This window comes from Apteryx rowi, unplaced genomic scaffold, assembly GCF_003343035.1.
Source record: "Apteryx rowi isolate R43461 unplaced genomic scaffold, aptRow1 scaffold_386, whole genome shotgun sequence".
In the NCBI taxonomy this organism is placed as follows: domain Eukaryota; kingdom Metazoa; phylum Chordata; class Aves; order Apterygiformes; family Apterygidae; genus Apteryx; species Apteryx rowi.
This window is the reverse complement of record NW_020450374.1, coordinates 865,874-882,016: the sequence shown is the minus strand read 5'-3', so window position 1 is coordinate 882,016 and position 16,143 is coordinate 865,874. Positions and strand designations below refer to the sequence as shown.

Here is a 16,143-nt window from a genome sequence, read left to right as displayed (position 1 = left end):
TTTTAACCTTCGTCCATGTACCTAAACACTACCTGAAGTCACTACTTCCATGCAATCAAAGGCCATGGATGTGGTCTTCCCAACTACAAATACGGCAGGATATAAACTGTTTGTAAAACCAAAAGAACGTATATTAATTACAAACAGTAGTGTATACTTCAAGTAAAGAATGACTTGCTACTGAATTGTAAATGGATACTGTAACCAGCTGCATCTTTTTCTTCTGATGCTGGACTCCAACTCTTTGGCCAGTCTCTCTCCTATGTAAATGCTGTAAACACTCTCATCTTCCTTTCCTTCCCTTCTCCCTCCCACAAAGTGGGGATCCAAAAAATCCCTTACGTAATTCAGATACATATCTTATAGAAAGGTACCTTTTTTGAGGAAATGAAAGTCAAGAAAGAATGGTATTTGAAAACACTCCCTCTTCTCTACCTCAAAAACTAACAACTTAAAATCTAATTCCAGAGAAGTACAGTACATCGAAAACATGAATGCCACAGAACGATTCTCATAACAAAAGATCTAGAAAAATATGTGATGCAGCATGTACAAACACACCTGTCCCTCCATGGCTCAGGGTAGTTGTCTTAGTGCAGGAAATTCTAGATACTTTTTGTAGGTTTGAAAACACTGTAAAGCACAAAAAGCAGCTGACTGACCATCAGGGATCTACAAAGGATACAGTACTTACCTTTAGAGAACATACTTTATTTAATAGAAGTTTTTGCTCCAATATACAAAATAGGGGACTCTAGTCCCAATTAACATTTACATAGTTACACAGCAAATCATTTCTACCATTTACAACAACTGACAACCCTCCCACACTTCGCATTGCATTACAACCAAGAAATAATTCTGTAACACTTTACATACCAATCAGTTATATTTTGTACTTCCCTGCTTTTTTTCCCCCCACTCTTTTTTAAAGTAAATTGCAGTTTCTGATATCAGTTTAATCAAGAAGTTATGATTATTTCAGCTGCACTGGAAGTAAAATGAAATATATCATTTGGAATACTATCTCAAAACCCCTATACAAAATTAAAGTCAGTATTTTTATAAAAATACATTGCAGGAGTAAAACAAAATATCTTGTGGCTACCAGTGAAAACAAAAATGTTTTAAATATTATTATGGTATAAAATATTTAGCTACTAAACTTGGCTTTTAACTACACACAAAAAAAAAAAAAACCCAAACCAAAAATCAATGACCAAATATTTGCCAATTAGGAAAAAAGTAATGTGACAACTCTTTTACAATACTGTACCTTTAGTACACAAAGGACTTCATCCTTCTAACATGCACCATTATCCAACTGCTTTACCCTTTAACCCTTTTTTCACTGAAAGCTGAATAAATAAAATAATTTAAAATAATTGGAATCCTTTAAATCCAATCTGTTATATTTGTATGCATCTCCCACAGTATTCAAGCTTTTCTTTAAAATGCTGGTAGTTTAATCATGATACATAATTTTATATAAAAGAATTATAACCAAGCCAGAGCTTTAGAAACTTTGCATTTTATAAAAGCAATTTGTTACAGTATGACAGTTGTTAAATAGCCCAATTTATTTAGTGACCCTGTTAAAGATTTGTTCAACTGAATGTATAGGTGAAGTCATTTCCTGAGCTAAAAGATACAGGTAAGTAAATAGTCAGTTATAGCAGCAGACAGGAGACATTCTTTTAAAAATTTTAAACAGTATCAATAAAATAACCTCAGAAAACTACGATAATGTAAAAACTACTAGCTGAAGAGGGGTGATGAGGACATCCAAGGCCTGACTGCCATAATCTGGAATGCGTATCCCATGATTCTCCAGAAATTACATTCAGTTACTGTCAGACAAAGAATATTGGTAAGTGGAAGAATGTCAAATCATAATAGTTCACATTTAGTACATATAAGGTGTTGTATCAAACCTATAGCAAGGTAAACTGTTTAGTTTCAGAAAAATTCACTCTACAGGACCTAAGCATTGTTATTACTTTTAAAGGAATGTGGTATCTTCAGTTTCATGAAATTCCAAGCTTATTTCTTTTTATTACTCAGACATATTTTACATTTGAGGCCTTGAGTGTTTTTTGAGATAGTCACCTATGCCACTGGTAACTGAAGTGGATCCATTTTCTGGAGAAGGAATAATATTCTGAAAACTGTTTACTTTGATCGAGGTCATTCTAATTTGCTTAGCATATGAATCATTAACAAATAATTAAAGATCTATAAAGACCATTATACCACCACTGCACCATCATTTTCTTATGATATGCATTCTTAAAGTCTTCTATGTAGTAGTTTGACCACTTTTTTTCCACTCACTAATGCACAGAGAATATTCTAATTTAATTAAATAAAGTAGCACACTTAGATACCAGTTCCTCCAGAAGGAAATCTCTCTTCTGTGTTATTCATTTTTAAAGACATTGTAGGCATTGCTTTTAGAATTTATATTGGCTGTTTTTTTAACACTTAAAGATAATTAGTTTTAATTCAAATCAATATAAAAAAATTCCAATACTTGTTAGAATAAAGGACAACACACAGGATCCTCAGAAGTTACAATAATTTATAAATAAAAATAAACTATTACAAACCAAATCTTTCCCCATAGGGAGATTAAAAGCCATAATCTTGACTGATTGTTCCCGATCATACATTATAAATAACGTAAGCTTCTTCAGAGAAGCAAAACATACTTGCCTCCCTGACATCAGTTCATATTTTCAGTTAAACTACTACCATCAAGAAGGCAATTGTGTTGGGCCCAAATATATCTTCTTGCTTATACACTAACCCTCCCAACCTCATTCTTTCAAACTTAAGTACAGGAAATGAAGTTCACAAAAAGTCCTTTACCTTTTATACAAGAAGTCTGTATAAAATATCAGATTTCTAATACTCCTATTGCACTAATCTGGCAGTGCAGTTAGAACCTGATTCAAATTCCACTGAAGTCCATGAAAAGTTCTCTAGTGACCTTAATGGGGTTTGAATTAGGACCACAAAGATAATATCAGCTATTGAAAGCTCCTGCAAGAGTGGCTGGTATCTCTCTTTTTGCTTACGGGATGCAGTGGAGATGTGTAGTCAACATGATACCTGAGCAAATAAAATGAAAATGATATGAAGGTTTTAAAAATCTCAAACTCTTTGCTTAGTTGTGTGCAAACTGTGCTACTGCCCCTGGAGCTTCCTGCATTCCTTTCTTCAGTGCTTGCTCCATTCCAAGATAGTCAGAGAAGAAGCGAGGCATAAAAATCTCTCTTCACTACAGTTCCCCCTCAATCCCGAGACTGATAGAAGAGGATGTAACCAGACTCAGAGTTCTTTGAGATGTCTGATGTCAACCCGTAGAATTCTTCAATAGCTTGTGCATCAATTTTCTGTATGCAAAAAACCCAAAATTTAAAGTAAGAATATCTTATATAACACATACATTACATTAAGTTCCACTCTAAAACCTGTTCTCAATATCAAACAAAAATAACTTTCACTTGCTTCAGAAAGTAATAAAATCCAAGTAATTCTTAAATCTTTTATGCTTTGGTTTCCCTCCCTCCCATCAACTGCACAGATGGTATCATATCTCTGTTTTTTAGTATTATGTGAATCTGTTACAAATGCAACTTTAGGTGCAGTACTTGAAAAAAAAAAATCACAGAAAAGGAAGTTTTAAAGAAAATACTATCCCACTGAAACTTTAAAATCAGTATGAAGAACGTATGTACAGACTGTCATTACTAAACTAAACAGTGTAAGCCAATAAACTGCAGATAAGAATAAAGAGAAGGCAGGGAAGGAATACTAACTTTTTCTAAGTTTGTCATAAGCAATGTTTGCCTGTGATCATATTAGTCTGAAAAGCCTCCTATAACAAAGTTTTTTGGGGAAAGATGTAAAGCTACTAGAAGGTGAAAAGAGTATGGTCAGGTTTTCACTGTCAACGTCTTTGTAAACAAAAGAAACTGAAAATAAAAGCAAACTCTCTTGTCACATTTTAAATCAAGGGCAATTAGGCTACAGACAACAAAAAGGTGGAAAGATAAAGTTTTCCTTCACTTAGGCAAACTTCACATTTAATCTCATTCCCATTCTTCGGAATGAGTCATTCCAACTTGAAGAACCATGTGCCTAGCAGGCAGTGAGATATTTTAGATCTACGAGCAAGAATATTCTTTCCTTCTTTGAAACGGCTAAGAGAAAAAAATACATTACTGCCAAGTATTATTGCTTAGAACTGGAGAGATTGTCCCTAATGTTTGTGAAATGATATGAGATCTACCACAACTCCATTTGCTCTCCTTGTAGGAAAGCAAACTTTCGATACTACAGAAGGCATTTCAATTTACAGTGTATCTTGACAAGATACAAAGGCAATCCTTTTACTTTCCCTTGCATGAAAGGGAGTTCTTAACATGACTTGCAGGAAAGAACCCCTCAATATGCTTACTTGTCCTGCCACTTAACACAGTAAGTCCAACTCCTGTCTCACCTATTTTTCTTCTTTTTAATTATGCAGTTCCTGTGTATTGTAAGGAAAAATATACAAATAAGGTCAGAAAAAGAATCTGGACAGCACAGTCATACCTCTGTCCATGCATAAGCATAGACAAGGGGGAGGCACGAAGGAAGATGATAGAACAAGAAAAAAAAACACCTGAGACAACATAAAAGAATAGGAACACCAGCAGTTTCTGCTCTTACTCTCCAAGAATAAAAGGTAACTCATTAAACTGAAAGATGACAAAGTCAAAACTGGTGAAGGGAATACTGCTGTTCCAAGAAACTAGTTAAAAGTCATTTACTACAAGTCCTTGATAAAGATTTAGAAACATTCAAAAGAATTTTTTTGAATAATAAAGAGTATATGGAAGCATGCTTAATGTTAATAAGATTATCAGAGACAAAAGGCTCCCTGTTTCCAGGGTTAGCTTTTAAGTTTCAGGGTGAAATCTCAGAAACCTGAAGCTTCTGCCTATTTTGATATTTGTTTCACCTTCTTGTGAAGCAATCCAGGATATTCAATATAACAATGTGACTAAGCCATTATCTTAAATCATAAGGTCCTAAAAAAAACATGAACAAGTGATTCCTCCAACAAATCATTCCAATTTAACTCAACTTATCTATATCTTTATTTGCCATATGTTCTGGCCACAGGAGTAGCTTACTGAACAAAGGAGAAAGAGGCTGTCCATACACAGAGAAGCTTCTCTCAGGTATAAAAACCAAAACACAATTCAAACTATTGTAGTTTGTAGTATTGTAGTCACACCATAAGGTGAAGCTCTGCACTCACAGTTACCACTCAATTACATAGGGGTTGAACCCTCTTCTCATTAGCATACCAGTCCTTCTACTTTAGGTAATCACACATATATGGGTGATACAAGTGCTCTGGTTAGTAGGGGGAAAAAAGGCCAGGGTTACACAAAGCTTACCTCTACAATATCATCATCAAAAAGCAACCAAAAATCATGACTCTTCACTATTGCAATATAATGTCCTCTATTAGGGCCACTGTAAAATAAAATTTAAAAAAAGGACATAAATCATAACACATACGTATGCACAAAAGTATTTCATTAAAGTGTTTTTTTTCTTGTAGAAAAGCAACATTTAACAATAATTAAAATAGATATCAATACAGTTTCTGTTTGCATGTTTCTTTTCTTCTTTCCCCACTTAAATGATCTTCATAGGAAGGTCTTGCCTATCTCTACATTTAATATTGTGCTTAAAAAAGGGATTATAATTCCAAATGAGGAATAAGCAGCACAGGCATCGAAAATATAAATGAAGATAAAAAAAAAGAGAGAGAGAAGGAAAATCAAGAAAACATTCTGATGTTACAAAAGGATGGACTAAATTCCAAACCATTTCTTCATGAAGAAAAACATGTAGAGCTGCTGTTCATCTACAGTCTCAATCAGGAATCACTATAGCTGATGCACAAACAAACAAAAAAACTCCACTCTAAAGGAAAACTAAATTAAACTGATAGCTCAGAAGTCTGAAGAATCCTCACAGCAACGAGAAGGGCTTCCAATTAAATTAAAACAGTTCTAATACACAGCACTTTAGATTATGACAGACAAGAAGTCTCTCCACAACTATTACAGGAAAAAACCCTGTATCTTAATGCGTCCTGTATTTTAATCAGATTTCAGTCAAGGAAACAATACACTTTCAGTTGTAAGGTTCAGCTAGTTCTGAAAGTGGACAACTACTAAACAGTTCTGAACTCCCTTAACTGACTAATGGCACTCATACAATTTTTCTTATGTCTAGATTGGGGCAGGAAGGCTACCGTCTGTGAGTGACACGTATGTGTACTTGACCATTTTGAGGGACCTCAAAAAGCTGGAAGAATGAGCTGACAAGAACTTCATGAAGTTCAAGAAATGCAATGTCTTGTACCAGAATAACTTCATGCAACACCACAGGCTGGTAACCAACTGGCTGGGTAGCAGCTCTGAAGAAAAGGGCCTGTGGGCCCAGGTGGTCAGCAAGTTGAGTTGATAGTCAGCAGCACATCACTTTGGTGATGGGGCTGACCGTATACAGGGCTGCACTGTAAGAGCACAGCCAGCAGCAAAGTGATTGTGTCCCTCTACTCAGCACTCTGGGGCCCAGAACTGGACATGGGATTCCAGACATGGGCTTGTCAGTATAAGATATTGATAAACTGGAGGAGGTCCAGCAGAGGGTCACCAAGATAGTCAGGGGACTGTAGCACAACATGGATGAAGAGAGACAGAGGGAGCTCGTTTTGTTCGGCCTAAAGAAGATTAAGTGGGGGATCCAACTGCTGTCTTCCACTACCTAAAGAGGAGGGGTTATAAAGAAAACAGAGCCAGGCAGAGCTCAGAAATGCACATTGAAAGGACAAGAGGAAGAGGTCACAAACTGCAGCAAGGGAGATTCTGACTGGATATAAGGGGGCGGGGGGGGGGGGGGAATCCACAGTGAGAATGTTGATGGTCTGGAACCCATAGCCCAGCGAGGCAGTGAAATCTCCTTCCTTAGCGATTTCTGAAATTTGACTGGACAAAGTTCTGTGCAACCTAATCTAATGTCAAAGTTAGCCCTGCTTTGAGGTTGAAGTAGTTGACCTTCCAATGTAAATTATTCTATGATTCTAGATGTTAAATCATTTCCCCACTTAGGGTGTGTGTTTGTTTTTTTTTTTTTTTTATCTACTCAGTAAGTAGTTTGTACTGCAGCCCTGATTTTAAGACTTAAAACAATAAAAACATTTGTTGAACATAGCAAAATCTAACACAAATCTCCCAGTCATACTTTGAAAGCAAGAAAACAACCTAATCAACAAAATTCATACTTCAGAAAATGTTGCTCAGGTCTGTAAAAGAAAGAAATATTAAAGGAAATGCTTTATAAAGGAACATCTGTTCTACAATGTTTTCCTTCTGAAGAGACTTTTTTTTAAGAGACTTTTAAATGCTGTTAAGAGTTATGAACAATTTTTTATTAATAAAACTTTTTTTTTTTTTAAACATAGTTAAGCTCATACAAATATCCTTTATGTGAAATACACTGTTATTACCTTCCACAATGAACTACCACAGCAACAAGGTCATACATTCTGTCAGGATTGGTGGCATCTCCTGAGGTGTTAAATAAACGAAGCTCTAAAGGAAAAACTACTCTATAAGAGAGCTTTGTGTATCGATGCAGCTGATCCATGTATTTAAATCTCTTCAGGTGGAGAGCTAGAATCATAGGCAGCTTTTTTACTTTCATCCTGAAATTAAAAAAAATAATAAAAATCTAGTATTTCCAATATCCAGCGAAAGTGCTGACATTGACAAACAGAAAACTCGTCTACTAAACTCTAAAAAAATTGTGCAAGCCTTAAAAGATGCTCAGATAATCAGCTGTTTAACAAATACTAAGCATGTCCTATGTTGCAAAGCTAACAGCAGTTTGTTTTGTTGCTTAAGCTAAGAGTAGATTTTAACAATTGAGAGAACTGCAAACGTATTTAAAAACTGAGCTAAAAAAAAGAGCCGTGATCAACTCATTTAATAACTTAGGAATAACAACCATATAGCACAGAATTCAATTTTTCAGCTTTCCTGAGTTCCCAAAAGCAAAACCTACATTCCACTTCCTATACAGTAGAGGTATTGCAACAAAGTTGTTTCAGTGATCCTGTTCCATTTGAATTTCCCAGTAAACTGGCCAAGTCAAGCATTATAAAATAAGCAACACCATTTTGTTACATGTATTACTGCAAGTTTTTATATCAAATCATTTAATATTGCTAAGGGATACAAATAACATACTGTTACTCACCTTACCTCACGCTACCCAAACAAGATAATGTTAGGCCCTAGCACAGCAGTTTTGTACTTATGTTGGAGCATTATTTAATGGAAGTAATAGCTAGAAAGTGTGAATCTGGCTTTACTGAGGGCTCACTAGCCCCTTTTCCCAATTTGAGACATTGAGATCACTCCTCAGTGCCTACAAGTCCTCACCAGACAAGCACAGCTGGCGTGGCAGTGAATAGTTTTCTGCTCACAGGGTGATAAATTTGCCCATATTAATGGAGCACCCAAGCTAGAGTGCTCTGCTTCTTGGCACAGCTAATTGCCTCAGATCAGTACCGTGCTAAATTTGTCAAACTGCCTTCAGCGCCAAAAGATAGCTCAAAAGCCTCAATACAGCCCAGTGAAGGTTTCAGATGTGTCTACTAAGACCATACAAGATGTCTGTACAGCAATCTTTTTTCAAAAGAGGGGGTTGTGGACAAAATCCTTGGAAACTCACTTTCTTTTCTTTTCTCTCATTAAATTTACAGTGATAGTAACCTGTAGGAAACCCTATTAGACTCAAGTTTTCTCCATGGCTTGCAAGGGAATCATCAAATGAAAAAAAAAAAAAAAAAATGGAGAAGGGCAGATAGATGACAGAAGAAACTATTTTTAGGGAGAGTTAATATATTTTTGTTATATTACTGAGATATGGGCATTATTTCTGGTCTATTTCCAAAAAAAAAGGCATACATTTGTCAAAGGTTCTTGAGCTCAGAATAGGTAGTACTAATAATATGTTACCTTTGGAATAAGTAACAATTTTTGGAAAGTTTTAAACAACCAATTCCTTTGACTTGAATCTACTATCTCTACAGTTCTGCTGAACCGACTATTTTGCATTAGTGTCTGTCCATGCACTATTCTTTTTATACATATTCCTTGTTTAAATTCACTGCAAAAATTCAGTTCTCTTACTGTCTCTAACATTTGAAGGTAAACATTTTTTCAAAATGAAAGTCCTCTTCTTATAATGCAATTGTGTTTGACAACAGGAGCTCTTTTGCTGGTGAAGAAATCCACCATACTACTTTTGCTAGTTGAGTAGACACTATCACAGATAAACTTCATATTATAGAAATGGAAGAAAATCATCAATATAGTGCAACTCAGCTTAAGTCCCATATGAAAAACAAAATATAAACAATAAAAGCTGTGTTTTGCCAATACAGCAGCACCTACAGCACAGGTTTATGTCAACACAGCTTACACTGGTCAGGGATCACATTACCTCCCACACAATAAAAGAGCTAAGCCAACAGAAAACAACAGGATAGCCCTGGCTTCACAACCCTCTAATACACACCAATTAGTAAGCTTAGGTAATGTGTCAAGGTAGACTTTGCAAAAAAGATATACCAAAAGTCATGCGTTTAATCTATGGTAAATCAAATAACCGGAATCAGTGGTATAACCAGCACAACATGTCAATGTTCCCATCCCTTCAACTCATCTATAAGCAGTCAAATACTTCCTCAGATAACAAATACAACACAGTACACAAAATCATAGTTGTTCAAAGATGTAAACAAGAATAAAAGCAACATTAGACAGGCAAGAAATGTTTGGGAAAAAAAAGGAGATCAGGCTTCCATGGAGTTTCTGCTGCTTTTCAGGAGCACTGTCAAGCAAAAGTTTAGCACACCTAATTATGCACCTTCAAGAAATCAGAAACTAAGTTAACATAAATGTAACATTATGAGCTTCATTCTGACTGGATCAGAAAAAAAAGCCGTATGAAACTGTCTCTTACAGTAACTGTAAAAATTAATCTGCTTTAATCTGTTTATCAGTTTTTCCTATCTTATCAAATTTCCATGAAATAGGTTTTATTTAATTTAGAGAAAGCCAAATTTAAAAAATCATATGAAATCAGTGATTTTTCATCATTACCCATAATCTTTGATTAGTGACTGTTTTTTTGCACTGTTCTTTTTATCTTGTTTTTGGGCTTAAGACCATTATATTTCTCCTTCTTAAAATAAATTATGATCAAAGGCCTCTCAAAATGCTTTACATGCATTCTTATTACTCCTGCAAGTAGGCTCATTGAATTCAAGCAAGAGGAATGCAACCAAGTTACTCTTTAGTAGAAGAGGAGTGAGGACAATTAAGGGATAAAGAACCCTTTTCCCTGCCCAATACACACACATACATAAGGAAATACAAGAGTTATTTAAAGGTAGGGGTTTTTTTTCTCCATGGTTTGATGTACCTTTTATGTGCTTCTTGCTTACTGCGACACTCTTCACAGTAATATTTGTATTCACTGCACAGAGTTTCTGTATTGCTGAAACCCCTGAGTGTAAAAAAATAAGAATAAGAAAAATAAGAAACTAGTATCTATAGCTTTTCTTTTGATTTTTTTTTATTTGAAACATAGAGCCATTTAAAAAAGTTATAAACATATGATTTTTACATTCTAGTCTACATAGGCCAAAAATTTGCTAAGTCAAATGAATGTAAGCTTATTTTTTTACTTCTTGCTTTCATCTTGTAAAAGATGAAAGACAAATTAAGAGAGTTCAGACTTTTGTATCTACCTTAAACAATGAGTGATGGAAGTATTTTGCTCCACATCAACTGAAAGGTCTAAGAAGTCTTCATCTTTGCTGCTTATCTGCAGGAAAAAAGGTCCAACATAGTACAGATAAAACTAGTTATACTGATTTACCTCGGTTTTTCAGCACCACTTACTTTTGAGAGAATGTATCTTTTACCTTAGAATAGCCTTTAAGCAAATTGTGACAAGTGGCTTTTGTATTTAAGAGGTTTGTTAGATCTCTAATTTTGTTTGGAAATCGGAAGATGGAAGTGTATATGTGTCTGTGGGGGGAATATAATGCCACTTATCATTTTGTTGTGATTTCAGCTCTTTAATATTAATGTCAAGTTCCTTCTATACCTCACTCTTTTGAAAGGAATACAGTCACTGGGATTCCTCTTCTCTGTAGTGCTCTCACCCCTGCTCTTCCTCTATGATTCCTTCTTACTGGAAGATACATATTTGCCTACCAAGTGTCCCTAATAGACAGCCAGATATAGGCTTCAAAACATGAGTGCTAGAATCATCATGCTCTTAAACGAGCAACAGAAAGCAAATTTTTTGGTAAATGAGAGCTTGGGACTTGGTCTGTCTTGTGCACAGCTATTTCTTACAAAAAATATTAGAAAATCAATTAAAATACAAAAGAAAACCCTAGAAGCAAAGGAGAACTTCCATCACAAATCCAGAATGGTGATGGGTGAAATCCACATAATAACCATGTTATTAAAAGGTTTAGGAAATACCAAACTGCAACCTTAACTTTTGTCTGCTAGTGCTTCCCCTCCACATCTAAATATACTCGATGTCACTGATGAGAACATCTGCTGCCTTGTATGACTCCTAGGTACAAAAGTGAATGTTTTTAGAAAAGATGCCTGTCTGCAGTTTCTTGACGGAAAGGGCAGAAATGAAACAGCTACAGGAAAATGAATATAAGTTCATCTTTAAGACATGTGAGATTTAAGTTCCCTTTTCAACTTAAAATAAAGACACATTTGAAAATTTGTTCTTTGATTATCAAGAGATAAGAAGCATACAGTTACTAAAGGCAGCATACATGGAGGAAAAAAAAAGTGGTTAGGACAACTATTTTTGAGAATTATCATCACTGGGCAAATCCAAAAACTTATGAGATTACATTGAAAGTTTCTGCTAACATCTGTAATCAGACTAGGGAAAGATATCTCCCGCTCTTCTGCAGCTAATCTGTCAGAGAGTATGTATATGTGTTCAGAAAATATGCCACTAGGCCAGTATACATCACTTCTACAGCATCATTTAAATGCTGAAGCGTAACGGTTAGTCTTCTAAAGGGATCACAGAATATCTATGAAGACATCCAAGATATTTTTAGGATTGAAAAAAGCCACCTGCATCTTCAGCGTGCCATTCTCATTTCCCCAATTGTTTGGGGATGTCCTATTGTTTAGGCACGTGAAGATGAACAATTCTTCAAAATATCCCATTGCAAACCACTTACAGAATTATCATACTTGAATTTGGAACATTAAAAAGTCTGAGTGAAAATCATCTTAGCCTAGGGATTTAGAACAGCTCAAAAAGAATCAGTAGTTCTAGAAAACACTCTGCTGCAGCCTTCAGCTGGAATTAAGGAGTCCTGTGATCAGTGTTATTCAGACATGCAGTTAGATACTTCTTTCTCTCTTAGTATAATCAAAGAAAATTCCATGGAACAGTAAAAATTTCATAGACAGTTTTATCGTACTTAGATTCTGGAAGGGAGGGTGGGGAGCAGAGAGGAGGATAGGGATGTGTTGTGCTTGGTTAAAAAGGAGATTGGTACTGAAACCAGAAGTTCACAACACAAATTCCTTCCATCTTAGTGATAATATTGATGATGCTGCCTTCAAGAGCTTCTCTCAGGTTAGCCAGTCCACTGAATACTTAGGATAATTAAGAACCATTAAAGATTCTATTGAAAGAAGAATAGTTGAATGGACTCTTTGCATCTATGTCGATAATTTAGAAATTGCTATTCTTTATTTTTCAAGGCTCTTCTGATACTAGTGTTTGAAAAGTTAATTTATGTTAACTCAAACAATTTTACTTAAAAAAAAAAAAAAAAAATCACCTTCCATTCTAGAAAAAAACCCCAAACCCTCTTGTCTAGAAGTTCTGCTTCAAGTAGATACCATTGGAAGTTCCTTAGACTAGAACTGACTCATTTTCAATGCTATAGATTTCAATTATCTATATAATGACAAAAGGAGGGACACAGTCAGAAGACTTCATCACTTGCAGAATCAAGCCTTGATGTGTTCAGACAGCCATATGAGTTCTCCAAATACAGTATGAGCATCTGAATAATAGTGAAGAATTTGGGTGTCCCAGCATTCTGGCTATAGTGGATGATATGTTGTACTGACCTCATGAATATAATCTGCACTTAGACAGCTCAGCTGTAGTTTGATGTACAATGCTACACAGAGCACAAAACCCAGAAGGCTAATACTCACGGAGTCTGTATTTCTTTCAGATTGGAATTTCACTAGCAATGTGAATCAGCTCATTGGAAAAAAAAAAAAAAAAAGCTTTTGTAACTGTAGGGTCCTATGGGTCCTAAGACAGAAACTATTTTTAAATGAAGATGAAACAAAGGGCATGCTTTATCTTGGGTTTAAAAGAGAGGCGGGGGGGGGGGGGTGAGATATAGGACATAGTTAAGGCTTCTACGGTACTCTTGTAAGACAGACCACTGAGATTTTTATTCTTATTGCCTTCTCTAAGTTTTTTGAAGTAGAACTGAGATAAAGAAGAACTACATGCCTTGCAGAGTTGCATTAAAACTATAGCAAGACCATCAGCTGAAGATAAACATTCTGAATATCAGTTTGATACTTTTAACCTAAGACCATTTCCCCTTTTTCTTGGTAAAAGTACTCCCCATATTTAGCTATTTCAAGTACTCAGATTTAATCTTAATCAAGTCAATTACATTATTGTCTGGTTTACTATTACTCTTTCCTTAAATCCTGAGGAAAACTCTGTAAAACCAATGAACTGCTGGATAACTTTTTTTATCAGTTAGCCACAAATTCATATTACTTCATTATACTGCCTCTCTATGAAGGAGGGAGAAGGCACCATAACAGGGAATCACATTAACAGCATGTAAAGACAACTTACAATCTTTTTTGTAACTTATGTTATAGTGTAGCTTGACCCAAGACATAAATCTTTGTTAAAGAACCATTTCTGTGTTCTTTATATTCCACTCTCCATATTCAGATTTTAAATGGGGAATGAATCTTTAAACAGTCTATTAACCTTTTAGATCAAAGAAAGACTAATGAGACTGTGTGTCCTGGAAAGAAGGTCTTTTCTATAATCAGGACAGTCAAAAGCACAAGGAAATCTTGCCATGCTGATTTTAATAACATTAAGTAGCTTGGGCCAGTTAAAAGATGATCATTCGCACTTGAAGAAAAGATATATTGTATTTTATCTTTAAGTAAGCATTATTTTCCATATTATTATATTCCAAAATATATTATTATTAAGTAAGCATTATATTCTATTTAGGCCAAAAATATACCAAAGTTATTGACTTATCATTAAAAGGAACTAATTCAACCTTTATTACTGTGTAATCCTCTACATGAACTATATTCAAGTACTCCTGAGAGTTTAAGTCATATCTCTAAACACTGAAAGACTCTAAATACCAGCAGCTTCCAGTAAACATTAAAACAATCATATATGCTATGTTTGAAAATAAGACACTCTTCAAAGTAATATTACTCATTTAATGTGTCTAAATGCATATTTAAGTGTAACTGGTTTTTGAATACACAGAAGCTGATACATTGAGTAGACAGAAGCTGATGAGATAGTTTCAAGATTATTAGGGCTTGAAATATAAAGGCCCAAAATATATTAAAAAACCCAATGCGTATTAGAATATTTCGGCTTGGAATATTCTTTAAAATGCAACTGGCCAAGGAGGCACAGCTGTAAACTGACATGGCATATCCTGTTCAGCAACAGCTAACAGAAAACATAATATTGCAAATTAGAGCAATATTAGTAAAACTCTCAAAATTGTGATAGGTCTAATAACTAAAAAAATGCTGGTAAAGAGCAGAGCAGCATTTTGAAGTTGTATTAAGGACTGCACCTAGATCAAAAGCCTGATAGGAATAATTCACTTTGACATAGCAAGGAAAAGTAAGGACTGCAGACTAAGCTAAATTCATGTTTCAAGAAAAAAAAAAAAAAAAGGTTCAGTTCGAAAACTAAAAAAGAACCAAATGACAGTTGCTATAAAATAATTATTAAGGAGGGGAAAATCTACCAGAAGAAAAAAAGAGAGGATAGTTAGAAATCAGCGCCTAAAATGCAGTAGTCTAACTGAAGTCTGCAGTCGTATTACCTATGACATTAAGAAGCTATTTTCTTTGACATAAAAGAGAAATGAGATTTCTGTAAGATGGAGGAAAAGACATATGAAATATATAGATTTAATCTGATTAATTTGTCATTTCCAACATCACACTGAAATATGTGCATTATCTAATTTCGTTAAGGAAAATAGGTATGAATAGTCATACAAAAAGTACAGTCAGTCATTTAGCTTCTTACAATATCCAAGGCACAGACCATAACACAATTACTGTAATTTTCAGATTGTGCTGCTTTTTATCTTTCTCAAGCAGGTAAAATTCAATTATAAGTTTTTCTGAAATACATGCTTTTTCTTATTGCGGAACTCAAAGAAAATTTTAGGATAGCTCTTTTTCAAAATGGGCGCTTATTTCTTAAATTATAGCAGTACAAGAATTCCTGTGGAGAGAAGTTTAAGAAATAATTACTTTTCCTACACCAAAGTTACATTCTTTGAAAATCCCAATCTAATGTCTCAAAGCTAAAGGTAAATCACAATATCTTGATTTCAATGGCTTTAAATTTAAAAACTAGAAATCTGTGAAAACTGATTCAGAATACCTATTTCCAGAAAGTATGACTAAGTATGATTAAGTCATTAAAACAGTAAGTTTGAAAAAAAAAAAAAAAAAAAAAACCAACCTCCATATCCCCAAATATCAGGCTTCATTGCTCTTAGAAATATATCAAATTAATCTAAATTTTGAAGTTGTTTATGACCATACTGACAAAATTCAACTAATCATTTTCTTAAAAATTGACCAATAGTTTTTTCCTAGAATTCATGCATTAGCTGCTGAAATTGTCTCAATAACAAAGAAAAAAACACGAATGCTC

The 16,143-nt window shown here is 34.6% G+C and overlaps 1 protein-coding gene across 1 annotated transcript in view; it reads right to left on the bottom strand.

Annotated features, from left to right (window-relative positions):
• Positions 1 to 587: 587 nt before the first annotated feature.
• The window catches only part of USP12 (ubiquitin specific peptidase 12), a 40,880-nt gene continuing 25,324 nt past the window's right edge, over positions 588 to 16,143 (bottom strand). The window contains exons 5-9 of the mRNA XM_026074332.1: positions 10,898 to 10,974; positions 10,570 to 10,653; positions 7,583 to 7,780; positions 5,457 to 5,535; positions 588 to 3,398 (exon numbers count right to left, since the gene is read on the bottom strand). Coding sequence (XP_025930117.1) covers positions 3,297 to 3,398; positions 5,457 to 5,535; positions 7,583 to 7,780; positions 10,570 to 10,653; positions 10,898 to 10,974 — 540 coding nt within the window. The 3' untranslated portion in view covers positions 588 to 3,296. The remainder of the gene's footprint in view (positions 3,399 to 5,456; positions 5,536 to 7,582; positions 7,781 to 10,569; positions 10,654 to 10,897; positions 10,975 to 16,143) is intronic.